Genomic DNA, 17,227 nt, shown 5'->3' on the forward strand with positions numbered 1-17,227 from the left:
GCATAGGCATGCATATACATACATGTTGTGACTGGGAGGTTTGAGCCTGCTGTGCGCTTTGAGTCTGATGTGTCAGAAGACACAGGTTCGAGTGATGAGGAGGGTCTGGCATTGGAATTTGAGCCTGCTTTAATGGGAGATGCAGATGTGAGCCAGGAGGATGAGGAAGTGTCAGAATCATCATCCTCTCCAAAACCTTCCACATCAATTATGCCTCAGGTGTCAGCAGCTGATCCACAGAACGTGCCAGAGTCTTTGAGTGATGATCAAACTGACGAATGTTGGGTGGATGCAAGGACTAGACGTAGGCTGAGACGTCAAGCACAATTTGAAAGGAAACGTCAAATCAGAGACTAATTAGAGAGGCTGACATGCCCCTTCAAGGAACATAAGGAGGCGTGTTAGCTAGAGATCCTTGTTCGGGTCAAACTTCGTTAATTATATTCGCAGTTTGGAAGAAGCCTTCTGTTTGCCTTTCGGATTTGATTTATCGTGCTGCTCGTTATCTGGGTTTGAAGACAGCTTCTGGGAAAGCTGCCAAGGACGACTACAGAGGAAAGTTAACTCTGCTGTTCCTGATATTGTCTGTTTGTGCTTTTTCCTTTGGACATTTGGACTCTCACCTTGTGGCCACAGGTGAGACAGAACACATACATATGTAAATTGAAACAAAAAACACTAGTCACCTTCATCCTCGGACAATAAAAATGACTAACAAGTAAGCATTGGAGCACACAGCACCCGATACTCACTAGAAGGCAAAATCACGAAACCGTGTCTCACTTTCTTTGGCTGTATCAAATCCACTGGAGAAAGCAATTTGTGTTTGGAAGAGTTAGTAGTAAAAGGAAACCACGTCAACAAAGAACGTGGTGGATAGACACGATCAAAGCTGACATCAGTCCAAACATAGAACAGCTCAAAGAAACAGCGCAATATGTGCTACACTGCCAGCGCCAAAAGAAGGGAACTTCCGTTTTCTAGCAAAAAAAACACCACACCCATTGCAGCCAAGGGATTTGCTTAACAAGTCCCATGCTCGCTTAATGACCATTGCAAAAATGCTGTAAAAACAAGTTTGTTTTGAGGGTGCCTCGCTTATTGCCGTCACGACATAGGATGGAAATTCCAGGTTCCTTTTTCCTACCGATGCACTGACATGATTTTTTTCTGAAGCAGCAAAATACAGCCGAGCAATTTATTTTTTACAAAAAGAAAAAGGAGAAGATTCCAACCCCAGGATCCAAGCCTGATTAGAACTGAGGAAAGTGAGAAGGGGAAAAAAAAAACCTGGATTGGTTCAAGGAAATCCAGGCCAAAACGTTTAGCCAAGAAGCTTATCACCAACTCTGCTTTGCAAACATTGGCGATGTCGACAGATGCTGCTGGACGCAAATCCTTCCGTGGAAACAGACCACAGCTTGTTCTCCCCAGAGCCAAAATACAGACAGCCAAATCTTTTGGCCGCTTGTCCAGATGTGTTTGACCGGTGCTGTTTATGGAGGCCATGGCAACCATCAGCAGATGTTTCAAGTGGAGACCTAAAACAAACTCTCATGAAGGAGCTGCTGATCCAGTCCTACAGAGGAATTATTGAGTCTGTTATCTGCACCTCTATAACTGTCTGGTCTGGTTCTGCAACCCAACAGGACAGACACAGACGTCAGATGGTAATTAGGACTGCAGAAAAAAAAAACAATTGCTACCCATCTGCCTTCCATCAAGGACCTGTATACTGCATGAGACAAAAAGAGGGCTGTGAAAATATTTACAAACCCCTCACATCCCAGACATAAACTGTTACAACTCCTACCCTCACAACGACGCTATAGAGCACTGCACACCAGAACAACTAGACACAAGGACAGGTTTTCCTCAAACGTCATCACTCTGCTAAACAAATAATTCCCTCAACACTGTCCAACTATTCACAAAGTGTGCACTACTAATCTATTAATCTTCTCATCACTCCTTATCACCCATCCCCTCCCACTTGTGATTGTATGACTGTAACTTTGTTGCTGGTATCCTTACAATTTATATTGACTGTTTCCTAGCATGATTCGATTGCTTATTGTACCCTATGACTATTATTAAGTGTTGGACCTGATGATTCTTGACTCTTGATGAATGTATCTTTTCTTTCATGTACACTGAGAGCATTTGCACCAAGACAAATTCCTTGTGTGTCCAATCACACCTGGCCAATAAAGAATTCTGTTCTCTTCTGTTCTGTCCTGTCCTATCCTATCCTATCCTATTCTATTCTAATTTTATTCTAATTCTATTCTATTCTGTTCTATTCCATTCCATTCCACTCTATTCCACTTTATTCCATTCTATTCTATTCTATTCTATTCTATTCTATTCTATTCTATTCTATTCTATTCTATTCTATTCTATTCTATTCTATTCTATTCTATTCTATTCTATTCTTTTGTACCCCACGACTATCATTAAGTGTTGTACCTGATGATTCCTGACTCTTGACGAATGCATCTTTTCTTTCATGTACACTGAGAGCATTTGCACCAAGACAAATTCCTTGTGTGTCAAGTCACACTTGGCCAATAAAGAATTCCGTTCTATTCTAAAAGTTGCAGATTGTGGAAACTTCAGCTCCAGCCTCTCCTTTCCTGCCCTTTGAGGATTTGTTATGAATCATTGGGGTAGGGCTGGATAACCGCTCGTTCGCCGTCTGGAAACATCGTTCAAAATACAGGTAGTCCTCGACTAGCGACCACAGTGAAGCCCCAAATTTCCATTCCTAAGCGAGACAGCTATTAAACAAGTCTTGCCCCGTTTTACGTCCTTTCTTGCCACCGTTGTTAAGGGAATCACTGCCGTTTAGTAGCAGGGTTGCTAAGCGAATCTGGCTTCCTCACTGACTTTGCTTGTCCAAAGGTCGCAAAAGGGTGATCGTCCAAAAGCTGCAACCGTCATAAATGCGACTCCGTTGTCAAGCATCTGAATTCATCACGTGACCATGGAGAGGCTGCAATGTTCGTAAGCGTGAAACATGGTCATAAGTCACTTTTTTTCCCCAGTGCCCGTCGTAACTTTGCACGGTCACTAAATGAGCTGTTGTAAGTCGAGGACTATCTGCACAGGAAGCCAACATATCCCTTGAAGAACTCCCTTTGTCTGGAGACGGAGACGTCTTCCTGTCCCAGCCACAGAGGGAGGAGAAGGCTTTTGTGTCAAACGTTCAGTCTTCCTGAAAAAATAGGTTTGCCTCTCCAGACAAAAGACGCCTCACTCCAAAGCAGCTAGAAGAGAATTTCTGTAGCTCAGAGTTGACCAGGAATTGGGGCTCTCTGAGCTTGGTTGTTTTTTGCAGACGCTTTCTTTCCCAATAAGTGACATCATCACTGAGGAGGAAGAAGAGGAAGAAGAGGAGGACTGTGTGATCCTTGGCTGTCTCAGAGCTTGGTTGTTGTCTTGCAGACATTACATTACCCAAATGGGTAACATCATCAGTGCCGGAAACTAGTGGGATTGTGGAGAGGAGGAGGAGGAGGAAGAAGGAGGGCTGTGGGGCTCTTGGTGCTCTCTGAGCTTGGTTATTTTTTTGCAGACATTTCCTTACCCAAATATGTAACATCATCACAGAGAAGGAGAAGGACTGTGTGATCCTTGGCTGTCTCTGAGCTTGTTGTTTTCTTGCAGACATTACATTACCCAAATGGGCAACATCATCAGTGCTAGAAGAGAGTGGGGTTAGCAGGGAGAAGGAGAAGGAAGACTTAAGAAGACCTGTGGGGTCCTGGGTGCTCTGGGTTATTTTCTTACAGACATTTTATTCAGGGGTGGGATTCAAATGTTTTAACAACCAGTTCTGTGGGCGTGGCTTAGGTGGTGGGCATGACTTGGTGGTCATGTGACTGGCTGGGCGTGGCCAACTCAATATCACTCACATGGAGGCACGCATCTCCTCGCCTGGCCTCTCATGACTGTGGGGATGCTGCAACAGTCGTAAGTGTGAAGAATGGTCATAAGTCACTTTTTTCAGTGCCATTATAACTTTCAATGGTCACTCCACACAAGCAAAGTACCAGCAAAGGAGGGAAAGAAAACTCCAGAGAGGTTTCTGAGACAGGAAGTCTAGTCCTGCCAAGAATGTAATAAGGGTTAATGAGAGGCAGCTTTTGTAAGCAACACCAGAATGTTTCCTTCCTGCCTTCCTTACAGGATTAGGCCAGTCATTTCTTCTGACAACCGGTTCTCCGAACTGCTTGGAATGTTAACAACCGGTTCTAGTGAATGGGTGCGAACCGGTAGAATCCCACCCCTGGTTTTATTACCCAACTAGGAACATCATCAATGGTAGAAGAGAGACCTTGCATTACCCAAATGGGTAACATTGTCAGTGCTGGAAGCTAGTGGGATTGTGGCAGGGGTGGGATTCAAATTTTGAAACAACCAGTTCTGTGGGCGTGGCTAGGTGGGCGTGGCCATGTGACTGGGTGGGTGTGGCTTCTTTTTTTGCACCCCCCCTTTTTTTCGGCCTTCTGGGCCTCAGGGAAGCCTCCTGGGTGAAGCAGTACGAAAGCGAGGGGAATCCCGTCAGAACAGCTGATTGTCAGGAGGGGGAAAAAAAGAAATACCGTAAGGAGTGACCGGGCAGGGAAGAACGCTGTCAGCGACGTCCGGCATGTGCGCAACGTTGCGCATGCGCAATAAGGACTGACTGGGCAGGGAGGGGAGTGGGCCACGATTTGCCGGTTCTCCAAACTGCGCAGAATCATAACCACCGGTTCTATGGAACCGGTCCGAACTGGTAGAATCCCACCCCTGGATTGTGGGGGAGGAGGAGGAGGAGGACGGGGTTCTCTCTGAGCTTGGTTGTCTTTTGAGCAGACATTTCATCACCCAACCTAGGTAACGGCATCAGTGCTAGTAGGGAATGAAGTTTCTTCCCTGTTTGCATGCAGCAACTTGCCGTGACATTCTTGGTTAAGGTTGTGGCTTTCTCCTTGCTGTTCCTTGACTAGGGTATTGTTTTCTGCTCAGTTCTTCGTCTGATGTTAATCCCTGCTCATCTGGGTGTTGGCTGGCGGAAAGGATGTGTAAAACTACGAAAGGGCAAACCCCACTCCCTTCTAGCACCGATGACGTTACCTAGTTGGGTAATAGAATGTCTGAATGCAACCAAGCTCAGAGGCCACCAAGGACTCCACAGACCACATCCCTGCCAGGTGGCCTAGAGCTGTGCTGCCTGATGGGTGGAGTTAATTCCAGACTTAACTGCAGCGGTTTTGTTAAAATTTATGTCCTGTTTTTCCTCCAGGAGGTGAAGAGATTTTCACAAACCTCTTGATTTTTTTTGCTTCTATTCCCAGTAAATTGTGGGGGGTGTGGGGTGTTCTTAAATATCCATCAATCTGCTGGGTTCTCACAGTTGATTGTGTTACTTCTGAAGTCTTCGAATAATCCTTGGATGAGCAATGGATGATAATCGGTTCACCAGGAAAACATCAGAACTCAGCTGGAAATCTCCAGATAATGGATTCATCCACTGCTTTAATCTATCTCTTTTGCCCCCTTCCAGGCTTTTGAACAACAACTTACTGAAGCACATAGCACAAAACTCCTTTGAAGGGCTTAAGAAGTTGAAATACCTGTGAGTATTGACCTTTCCACAGCTTTTGAGAGTCTCTAAGCCAGTGTTTCTCAAATGTGGTAGCTTTAAGATGGGTGGACCAAGTCCCAGAATTCCCCAGCCAACTGGGCCAATCACCAGGAGACTGTGAGTTCTAGTTCCACCTTAGACATGACAACTGCATGGGTAACTTTGAGCCAGCCACCAGGAGACTGTGAGTTCTAGTTCTGCCTTAGACACGAAAACCATATGGGTGACTTTGAGCCAGCCACCAGGAGACTGTGAGTTCTAGTTCTGCCTTAGACATGAAAACCATATGGGTGACTTTGAGCCAGCCACCAGGAGACTGTGAATTCTAGTTCCACCTTAGACATGACAACTGCATGGGTAACTTTGAGCCAGCCACCAGGAGACTGTGAGTTCTAGTTCTGCCTTAGGCAAGAAAGGCAGGTGGGTGACTTTGAGCCAGTCACCAGGAGACTGTGAGTTCTAGTTCCACCTTAGGCATGGAAGCTGGCTGGGTGACTTTGGGCCAAACCCCAAGTGATGGTTAGTATTAGTTCCACCTTAGGCAGGAAAGCGAGCTGAGTGACTTTGGGCCAGTTACTCTCACTCAGCCCAACCCACCTCACAGGGTTGCTGTTGGGGGGAAAATAGAAGGAGGAAGGAGTATTAAGCCTGTTTGCCGCCCTGAGTTATTTATAAAGTTGGGATAAAAATAAATAAACAAACTGGTCGGCTGTCAGGAGGAGTCAAGACTAACTCAAAGGCTCAAAATATATATATTCTAGTATAGCATGTTTGTTCAACCTAACCTTCACACCCAAATGCATGATTAAAGCATACTCCATAGGTATTAAATTATAAGTCTAAGGGCTATTGCTATCTGAAATGCTGTAGTCCTTGTCTTATGACTCTAATGGAGCCTGCCATCACAGTTGTAAGTTGTGACGGCAGTAAAGTGGATCACACATGTATAGGACCGACCCCTTTTTTCTCAGTGGTCATTAAGCAAAAGACTGCAGTGGTTTGTTATAGGCTGGTGGTTTTGCTGAAAACGGGAAGTATATGCCACTTTTTGGCAGTCGTAAAACAGCCACGTGACTGCCAATGGCCATAGGAACATCAAACGTTTGCTAAGCTATTGGTCATAAGTCGAGAATTACATGTATAATGGCGCATGAGCTTTGAGTTATTTTGCTTGCTGTTAAAAAGACTTGCAAACACCCAGACAATGTTGTTTACACTGCCAATGATTTCCCCATCCTAATTCTTCCGAATTTTTTTTTCCTCTCTCTCTCTTTTCCAAGTTACCTTTACAAGAATGAAATCCAAAGCATCCAGAGTCAGGCTTTCAAGGGGCTGCATTCTCTGGAACAGCTGTAAGTTGGGGCCAAACTTTTGGTTAGAAATTGCACAGAGACCGATGGAATTTCCTCTCTGGGTTTTAGCCATGCAAAACCCCCACCTCTCCTGCCTCCCTCCCTTCCTCCCAAAAATTACAAATGCAAGTTGTTCTAAAAAAACAAAACTGTTTGGCTTGCCAAGATGACCGTGTGAGTCTTGGCAAGAGTTAGTTGCAAGAAGATTACAGATAATCAGAGTTGGAAGGTAATCTTGTAGTTGGAAGGGACCAACCCCCCGCCCAAGCGGGAGACCCTACCCCATTTCTGACAAATGGCAGTCCAATCTCTTCTTGAAAGTCTCAACTGATGAAGCTCCCATAACTTCCGAGGGCAAAGCTGTTCCATGGAGTCGTGTCCGGCGCAGGAAGGAAGCTCGGAGTCAGTGACAAAGTTCAGCTCTTTATTGTGCTCCAGTACATGCTTGGGAAAGGAAGGAAAAAAACCCCGGCTTTTTATTTCCAAGCCGCGGGCCCGCGCCAATGACATCGTTAATCTCCCGCTCTTGGTTCAACCAATAGCGGGAGATTCTTAACGGACTAATCCGGGCGGCTTGCCCGACCAACCGGTTGCCGCGCACTTTAGCCAATCGCAACGCCGGGTTTGCAAGTATGTTAATTCCTTGTACAGAACACCCCTCCCCTCTTGGTTCGCTCCTACGCAACATAGTCCCGTAAGGGCGGGGCTCCGTACTTGTCTACTGGACCTGCGCAGGTCAGTTGTTTCCTGGCTCCCGCCTGTTCGGTCGGGTTTTTGTTGCTCTCAGCCTATTTGATGGAATCGTCTGGAGTGTGGGCCTGCTGCTGCAGCTCCCTCCCGGTCTACCCGGGTTGGTCGAGCTGCGACTTTTGCCGCTCCCGCTTGGTCTTTCCGGGCTGGTCGAGCTGGCTTGGCTGCTTCTCCCTGGTGCGGCTTCGAGTTGGCTGATATCTGGTGAGTATTGTTGGTTGTGTTCTATTCTTTCTTGGTCCCCTGTATTTTCCCTCCCCTTGGTTTGTGTTAATGGGGTTGTCTGTGCTTGCTTGCGTGTCGGTTGTGTTTTTTATTCGAGATCTTAACTGATCTATGTGGCGTTTCCACGCTTGTCCGTCCGTTGTTTGTAGTCTGTATGAATGGGGACCTGTTATTTGTTATAGTTGCCGGTACCCATAGTGGGTCTCCGGTAAGGTTTTTTGCGTAGACTGCATCGCCTGGTTTAAATGCCCGGTGTTTGCTTGATGAGTCCGGGGTTTTTCCGGGTTGTATGTGGGGTGCAGTCTGTCAAGTGGGGACCTTAGTTTCCTCCCCATCAGTAATTCTGCCGGGCTTTTGTTTGTTGTCGTGTTAGGGGTTATATGTTGTATTAGAAGCAGTTTATTTATTTTTTTCCTGTATATCCCCGTGCTCGATTTTTTGGATGGTTTTTTTGTGAATTGGACCATCCGCTCCGCCCTACCGTTGGCCGGATGAGCCGTCGCTGTCAAGGCGTGTCGTATGCCCTTTCTGCTAGGAATTTTTCGAATTCCAGCGAGGTGAATTGGGGCCCGTTGTCCGACACGATGACATCAGGAAGGCCGTGGGTCGCGAATAGTTTATTTAGTACCCTGGTGACGGCTTCAGTTGTGGTGATTTTCATGTTGCTTACCTCCAGCCAATTGGAGTAAGCGTCCACCGTGACGAGGAATGTGTGTCCCCTTGTGGGACCGGCAAAATCTATATGTATTCTAGACCACGGTCCCCTGGGGGTCTCCCATTCTAATATTGGCGCGGCAGGGGATTTGGTCTGGTTTCTTGGCAGCGTGAACACCTGGCCACCCACCCTTCAATTTCTTTATCTATGCCTGGCCACCACGCGTAACTTCTGGCCAAGGCTTTTGTTCGTACGATGCCTGGGTGCCCGTCATGCAGAAGTTTTAAAACTTTCCTTTGCAACTTCTCTGGTACGACCACCCTGTCCCCCATAACAAGCAACCTTTCTGTAGAGATAGTTCTGTTTGTCTGTTTCTGAAGGGTTTGAACGATTCGTCGTTGTCTTTTTCTGGCCACCCTTTCTCTACCCAGTGCAATACCCGCGCCAGACGCTTGTCTTTATTTGTTTCTCGGGCAATGTCTGACGCGGTTATGGGCAGGTCGGGTAGCGCCTCTATGCTGAGGGTGGTCGCCGTGGGTGCTGGGTCGCCGCGAGGTCGGGTAATGGCGAACGGCTCAGTGCGTCTGCATGGGTGATTGTCTTACCGGGCGGTGTGTGAGCCGGTAGTCGTAAGCGGCGAGGAATTGACCACCTTGTCATCCTGGGGGATAGGATGTTCGGTGTGGCCCTGTTTCCGCCAGGATTCCTAGCAACGGCTTGTGATCTGTGATGATTGTGAATCGACGGCCGTAAAGATACTCGTGGAATTTCTTTACGGCTGCAACGATGGCAAGGGCTTCCTTGTCTAGTTGGCTGTAGTTTCTTTCTGGCTTGCTAAGTGTTCTTGAGAAAATGCAATGGGTGCTTCTTTTCCGTCCGTTAGGGTATGGCTGAGGACGGCACCGACGCCTGCAAAGGTGAGGCGTCGCATGTGAGGGTAAGGGGTAGAGTCTCGTTGTATTGTATGAGGACGGCGTCCGAGGTTAGCAGGTCTTTTGTTTTCCTGAATGCGGTTTCCTCACGCGTCCCCAGGACCATTTTGTCGCTTTGTCCAGGAGTCTATGCAAAGGCTCCGCCGGGTTGCCTTTTGGGGTAAGAACACGTTATAAAAATTGAGTAGTCCCAGAAATGCCTGCAACTCTGTCTTGTTTTTGGGGGTCGGGGCTTCCTTGATGGCTTTTACTTTGTTCTCGGTCGGGTGGATGCCATGTCGGTCTAGGAGGTACCCCAGAAACTCGACTTTCTCTGTGTAAAGTTGGCATTTCTCCTTTTCACTTTTAAACCGGCCCCTTTGAATTTCTCTAGTACTTCCCTTAGGCGACCCTCTAGTTCCTCCCGGTTGGTTGCTGATACTAGTACGTCATCGAAGTAAGGGACCACCCTTTTATTCCTTGTAGGAGTCTCTCCATGAGGCTTTGAAAAATCCCGGGCCACGCTGACTCCAAACTGGAGTCGGTTACAACGAAACGCCCCGGTGGGTGACAATAGTCTGTGCCTCGGTGGCCACATCGACCGGCAGCTGCTGATAGGCTTGTGCCAGGTCGAGCTTCGCGAAGACTTTGCCCCCCAGTGAGTGAAGTAGATGTTGCACGACTGGGACGGGTCGCGCTTTGTTGCAAGGCGCAATTGAGGGTGGCCTTATAGTCCCCACAAATCCTTATTGACCCGTCTGGCTTGACTGGGGTGACTATTGGGGTCTCCCACCGGGCGTGATCAATTGGCTGCAGAACCCCCTGTTTGACGAGCTTGTCAAGCTGCTCGCTCTATTTTCCCCAAGCGCGAAAGGTACCCGCCTCGGCTTTAGGCGGATGGGGTTGACGTTTGGGTCTAAACTGAAAGAGATAGGGGGTCCCCGGTACTTGCCTAAGGTGCCGTCGAATACTTCCTGGAAGTCCTTAGCCAGCTGCTGTTCCCAGTCGGTTTCCTCAGTGTGGTTTATCCCGGTGACCCCGATGCCCAATGGTGCGAACCATTGGAGTCCCAGGAGGCTTGGTCGGTTCCGGTCCACTATTGTGATGGGAAGTTTTGCGGTGCGGCCCTTGAAGGCTACGTTGAACTGTCCGGTCCCGATGACGGGATGCGGTTCCCTTGGTAGTCTTTGACTATCAATCTTTGGTTCTCTAGCTCAGCCTTGTGGAGATTTGGTACTAGTCGCTTGATTTCTTCCCAGGCGATCATGGAAAGGTAGGACCCGGAGTCCACCTCCATGCGGCAAAGCTCACCTCGATGCTTACTTCCACGTAGACCTTACGGGTATCGTTGGTCTCGGCGTGGGCAATTGTGAGTGTCTGGTGGGTTTCCTCCTCTGTTGGTCTCCCCGTTTGTCCGGCCACGGCTGTCCCTGTTCCAACGAGTGTCGGGTTGGTGCTCTCGGTGCCTGGGGGAGGTGTTGTCTCGCCGCCGGTTGCTCGGCTCTCGGCGTCGGGGGCTGTAATTTTTCCTAAGCCGGCAGACTCGGGCGATGTGGCCCCTCTTGTTGCAATTCTGACATGTCGCGTCAAAACGGCAGTCTGCTCGGTAGTGGTTGCCCCGCACCCCGCACACTGGGTCCCCGACTTACGACCTCGTTGGTCTCGCCGTGTCTGGAGCCGATGGACGTCTTCTTCTTCTCCTTCGTCTGGGGTGTCCGAGGCGGAGTCCAGGTCGCCATGGTGTGTGGCGGTTTCTCGGCGGTTAGCCTCGGGGTTGTCAGCGCGGTCCCCGTTCTCCGCTTCCGTAGTCGAGCTGCCGATTTCTTGGTGGCTTCGGCGGGCGCTTCTGCCAGGGCGACATCGAGACTGATGTCCCCTTGCCATTAGACGGCTTTTCAGTGCCTGGTCCCAGAGACCTAGGACCACGTGGTCTCGGAGGATGTCGTCTAGTTCATGGAATTCGCACAAACCCCCGAGGTCCCTTAGAGCGGCTATGAAGTCGCTTATGCTCTCGTCCTGCCGCTGATTTCGCCGGTAGAATTCGTCTCGTCGGATGAGGATGGGCACGGTGGGAGCGTAGTGGTTTTTTAGCAATGGCGCAAGGTCGGCCCAGTCCATCGTCTTTACGCTCTGCGGGTTTGGCGAGGGCTTTCGCCATTTTGAACACTGCGGGCCCGCAGTGTGTCAGGAAAACAGCCCTTTTCTTGTTTCCGTTGGCATCCTTCAAGTTGCTACTCTCGAGGTACATCTGGAAACGATCAGCGTACGATTCCCAGTCCTCGGTAGCCGGGTTGAATTGTGCGGGTGGAGTGAGGCCGGCCATCGTGTTGGTCTTTGTCTTCCTCCGGACACGTGCTTGGTGGTTCCTTCTTGGATCCCACCCTCGTCGCCAGAGTCGTGTCCGGCGCAGGAAGGAAGCTCGGAGTCAGTGACAAAGTTCAGCTCTTTATTGTGCTCCAGTACATGCTTGGGAAAGGAAGGAAAAAACCCGGCTTTTATTTCCAAGCGGCGGCCCGCGGCCAATGACATCGTTGAATCTCACGCTCTTGGTTCAACCAATAGCGGGAGATTCTTAACGGACCAATCCGGCGGCTTGCCCGACCAATCCGGTTGCCGCGCACTTTAGCCAATCGCAACGCGGGTTTGCAAGTATGTTAATTCCTTGTACAGAACACATGGGTTGATTGTTCTCACTGTCAGAAAGTTTCTCCTTATTTCCAGGTTGAATGTCTCTCCTTGATCAGTTTCCATCCATCATTCCTCGTCTGGCCTTCGGGTGCCTTGGAAAATAGCTTCACCCCCCCCCTTCCTCTCTGTGGCAGCCCCTCAAATATTGGAAGACTGCTATCGTGTCTCCCCTGGTCCTTCTCTTCATTAGACTAGCCAGGCCCAGTTCCTGCAACCCTTCATTGTAACTAACATTCTGTGCAGTTTGGAGAACGCCCCAAATCCCACTCCTGGCTGGCCCCACCCACCCCACCCTGCCCCTCCCAGGAGTCCCCACACAGCCCGTTTTGGATGCAGAGAAGTGCAGGATGCGCGCGGAGGCTCAGACAGGGCGAAAAACAGGCCTCCCAGAAGTTTGGGAAGGCCGGAAATAGGCCCGTTTCCAGGTTCCAGAGTGCCTCCGGAGCCTGGGGAGGCCGTTTTCACCCTCCCGGAGGCGCAAGGAATGCCTCCGGAGCCTGGGGAGGCCGTTTTCACCCTCCCGGAGGCACAAGGAATGCCTCCGGAGCCTGGGGAGAGCAAAAGTGCCCCTCCCCCACCATGGTGCAGGAGGCTGACTAGGCCACGCCCACCCAGCCACCGAGCAGAGAACCCTTTGCCAAAATTTTTGAAGCCCACACCGGTTTAGATGTACTTATAAACATCTACAGTTAGTTCTCATCTTACAACCATTTAGCGACTGTTAAATTCATTTAGCGACCGTTCAAAGTTATGCCGCACTGAAAAAAAGGGACTTAGGACCGTTTTTCCCACTTAGGACCGTTACAGCATCCCCGTGGTCATGTGATCAAAATTTGGATGCTTGGCAACCGGCTCGTATTTACGACGGTTGCAGTGTCCTGGAGTGACCTTCAATGAGTCAGTGGGGAAGCCGGATTCCCTTAACAACCGAGGTGCCTTCCAACTCTCTTATTCTATTCTGTTATTTTGGGTTTCGGTTGTAGGAACAGCTTTTGATTCCTAAAAGCTCTTTTTTGGATCTTAAAAAGACTCTCCTTCCCTTTGCTTAAATCCATCTTGTAAAAACTGAGCCACTTAATGGGAGCCTCAAATATCTTTTTGGACTATGATCAGATTCTGGAAAAATGCTTGCACCGATCTCGCTGTTTTCCCTTAATCCCTCCACCTTTTGTGAGTCAGGCTCTGCAGCTCTCTTATCACATATCCAGGGGTGGGCTGCTAACTGGTTCACACCGGTTCGCGTGAACCGGATGCTAATTTTACATCTGGTTTGCCGAACTGGTAGTTACAACAACTGGCTGGCCACGCTGACCCTGCCCCGCCACTCCACGCGGCCTGTTTTGGTTCCCAGGAGAGTGCAGGGCCTGTGAAGAGGCTTGGGGAGTGTGAAAAACGGGCCTTCTGGAAGGCCGGAAACGGGCCCGTTTCGGGCCTCCAGAGAGCCTTCAGAGCCTGAGGAGTGGGGAAATGGGCCTCCCAGAAGTTTGTGAAGGCCAGAAATGGGTCCATTTCGGGCTTCCCCAGGGCCTCTGGAGCCTGGGGAGGCCATTTTCGCTCTCCCAGAGGCAACAAAGCCCCTCCCCTGGCTGCCATGGTGCAGGAGGCCAACTAGGCCACACCCACCCAGCAACCGGGCAGAGAAATGGTTGCTAAAAAATTTTAAAGTCCGCCCCTGCACACTTCAATCCAAACTTCAATCCAAAAAGAGATCACTCTGGCGGAAAAACAAATCTGGTCACGTTGCCAATTTCAAAAGCCGATACAAAAATGTATGCCACCAGATAAAGACCGAATGCACCAATTATCACATTAAACAAGAGGAAAACCTTCTAAGCACCAATTCTAAACCTTCTAAGCACATATCCAACTCAATGAATAGTCATTCTACTCGGTCTCATCCCATTTAAAATACTTTACCACATGTCGAAATGCATCGGGAGGGTTGAGAAAACTCCAGAATGCTGAATGTGTTACATTCCTGGCTAGACAAACTAAACAATTGGGTTGGAATCGAAGCGCCTGTCCAGGATAATCAGGCAACAGGGAAGGAGAGAAAGAATAATAGATGACAGTCTGTACTTGTTATTGCAGGCTGGATAACAACTGGTTGTTGTTTTTTCCCAGGGTCTGTAGTAGCAACGTGATGGAGGAGTTGTTTTGAGGAAGTGATTCTTACACCAATAGAGAAAACTTTGAATTTCTGACTCTCTTGTTGCCAACTAAGTTTCCAACCCACCATATACAAGTAGTCCTTGACTTACAACCATAGCTGAGCCCAAAATTACCGTTGCTAAGTGAGACAACTATTAAATGAATTTTGCCCCATTTTACGACCTTTCTTGCCACAGTTGTTAAGCGAATTATTCAGTCAGCAGCACCGTTGTTAAGTGAATCTGGCTTCTCCATTGACTTTGCTTATCAGAAGGTCACAAAACGGGATCACTTGACCCTGGGATATTGCAACCGTTGTAAAGAGGAGCCAGCCACGGGACTGTGGGGATGCTGCAACAATTTTTAAAAAGTGTGAAAACGGTCATACATTTTCAGCGCCGTTGCAACTTCAAATGGTCACTAAATGAACTGTTGTAACTCGAGGACTATCTATATATTATGCACCACTCCAGATCCCCACACCGAGGGAGAGGGGTGGTTAAGAAAGATGAAATGTAAATAAATAAATAGCTTGCGGTTTAATAAGCAGCCTAACTTTGGAAATGACTTACCTCTTTTGATTCGTTGTTTTTATCTCCTTTCATACCAGCTACCTGCATTTTAACAACCTTGAAAGTTTGGAAGTGGGAACTTTTAATGACCTCCCCAAGCTGGAAAGACTGTAAGTCGTGAGGTGATGGACATCAGATTGGGAGTAACTTTTGCTCATCCATATTTCACGTAGACTCCAAAGGGATTCTGATTTTCAACAAGGCAGCCAGTGGCCCTAGGTTCACCAGGTGCCCTGAGATCTAGATTATGAATAATGATTTATACAGTAAAGCCCAACCAACTGGATTGGAATAATATTTTACAACAGGAAGATTTAGTTTCATACAGCCCACAGTGCCAAAAATGGAATAAACCACAGTGTGGTTCTTATTTTACAACCATATGTGTAAGGGACTTTCTGTTAATGGTGGTGGTACCACTTCAGGATCACCCATAAGCCCAGGATCTTTCATAGCCCTTCTGCAGCCGAGACAATTTTTGGGTCAGCTTGGAACAGGAACAACTTTTCTTTTTCCTCATCCTCTTCTTCCTCTTATTTCTCCTCTTCTCCGTCCTCCTCCTACCTTTCTTTTTCCTTCCTGTTTCTTTTCTTCTTCCTCTTCCTGTTCCTGTTCCTTCTTCCTTCCTCCTTGTCTCTTCTCCCTCCTCCTGTTCCTTCTACCTTCCTTTTCCCTTCTTCTCTTCCTCTTTCTCCTTTTCTTTCTCCTCTTCTTCCTCCTCCTCTTCCTTTTCTTCCTCCTTCTTCCTTCATGTTTTTCTTCCTTCTCCTCCTCTTCTTCTTCCTCCCCCCCCCTCCTCCTGTTGAGGGAGATACAGAATTCTGGTTTGTGATCTTCTGGCAGCCTCAACCATTGTTAATTGATGTTGCTATGATGTTGTCCTTTGATGTTGTCTTTCCCTCTTCTTCTGGGTGTGCCTGGTGTTCTTTGACCTTCTCTTTTGGAGAAGCTTGGAATCCCAAGACAACCTCTGCACTTCATTTGTTGTTTTTGTATGTAGGAGCCACTATTGCGAGAACGTTTTGCAGCATTAATGTCAAATCTCCATACATAGTTTGAGATCATGGTTAGAGAAGACCAGAGGTGGGATTCAATTTTTTTAACAACCGGTTCTGTGGGTGTGGCTTAGTTGGTAGGCATGGCTTGGTGGTCATGTGACTGGCTGGGCGTGGCCAACTCAACATCATTCACATCGAGGCACGCATCTCCTCGCCTGGCCTCTCATGACTGAGGGGATGCTGCAATAGTCATAAGTGTGAAAAATGGCCGTAAGTCACTTTTTTCAGTGCCATTGTAACTTTGAATGGTCACTCCACACAAGCAAAGTACCAGCAAAGGAGGGGAAAAAACTCCAGAGATGTTCCTGAGACAGGAAGTCTAGTCCTGCCAAGAATGTAATAAGGGTTAACGGAGAGGCAGTTTCTGTAAGCAACACCAGCATGTTTCCTTCCTGCCTTCCTTACAGGATTAGGCCAGTAATTTCTTCTAACAACCGGTTCTCCGAACTGCTTAGAGTGTTAACAACCGGTTCTAGCGAATAGGTGCGAACTTGTAGAATCCCACCCCTGGAGAAGACCCACCAATGGTAAACACTCACCTACGTGGGCCTACCTTCAATTCCCAAGTCTTTGATGGTCACTCAAGCACATTCTCTTTGTTGTCTCCAACACAGATTTTTGAACAACAACCGAATTTCACAGATCCAGCCAGGAGCTATGGCCCAACTCGAATCTCTCAAACGCCTGTAAGTAGACAGCGTGCATTATAGGTAGTCTTCCACTTACGACTCGCAAAATTTCTATCCTCAGGCAAGGAAGGGGCGAAGTGAGTTTCACCCCATTTCATTCCCTTTCTTGGCCACAGTGAATGCTTCAGTTAGTAACATGGTTATTAAGTGAATCTGGCTTACCTATTGACTTTGATTGTCAGAGAGTCGCAAAAGGTGATCGTGTGGTCCCGGGACAATGTAACCATCATAAATACGAGTCAGTTACCAAGCATCTGAATTTTGAGTATGTGACCATTGGGGATGCTGCAATAGTCATAAGTGTGAAACGGGGTCACGTTTTTTTTCCAGTGCTGTTCAAACAGTAAATGAATGGCTGTAAGTTGAGGACTACCTGTACAGGAAATTCTGTTTTTTTCCTAATCTAAGGACCAGAACAAATCCTTCTTCAGCAATCCAGTAGTTTGGTCCTCAATAAATATGACTGGCCATTCACCTCCCCAAAAATCAGGTCATTGGGTACCCCCTTGTCCTTTTCCCACAAACCTTTCTTAAGAGTTCTCAC

At 48.1% G+C, this 17,227-nt stretch overlaps 1 protein-coding gene across 5 annotated transcripts in view; it reads left to right on the forward strand.

Annotated features, from left to right (window-relative positions):
- The window catches only part of LOC113427962 (peroxidasin homolog), a 108,920-nt gene that overhangs the window by 55,403 nt on the left and 36,290 nt on the right, over nt 1–17,227 (forward strand). For all 5 annotated transcript variants that reach the window (XR_015748418.1, XR_015748417.1, XM_087959153.1 and 2 more), the window contains exons 3-6: nt 5,552–5,623; nt 6,913–6,984; nt 14,975–15,046; nt 16,609–16,680. Coding sequence is in view for 3 of the 5 variants with exons in the window: in XM_087959153.1 (XP_087815279.1) it covers nt 5,552–5,623; nt 6,913–6,984; nt 14,975–15,046; nt 16,609–16,680 (288 nt within the window). In the remaining 2 variants the exon portion in view is untranslated. The remainder of the gene's footprint in view (nt 1–5,551; nt 5,624–6,912; nt 6,985–14,974; nt 15,047–16,608; nt 16,681–17,227) is intronic.

This window comes from Notechis scutatus, chromosome 3 (genome assembly GCF_049901735.1).
Source record: "Notechis scutatus isolate UNSWTSFEM ecotype Mainland chromosome 3, rNotScu1.2, whole genome shotgun sequence".
NCBI classification, from domain to species: Eukaryota; Metazoa; Chordata; class Lepidosauria; order Squamata; family Elapidae; genus Notechis; species Notechis scutatus.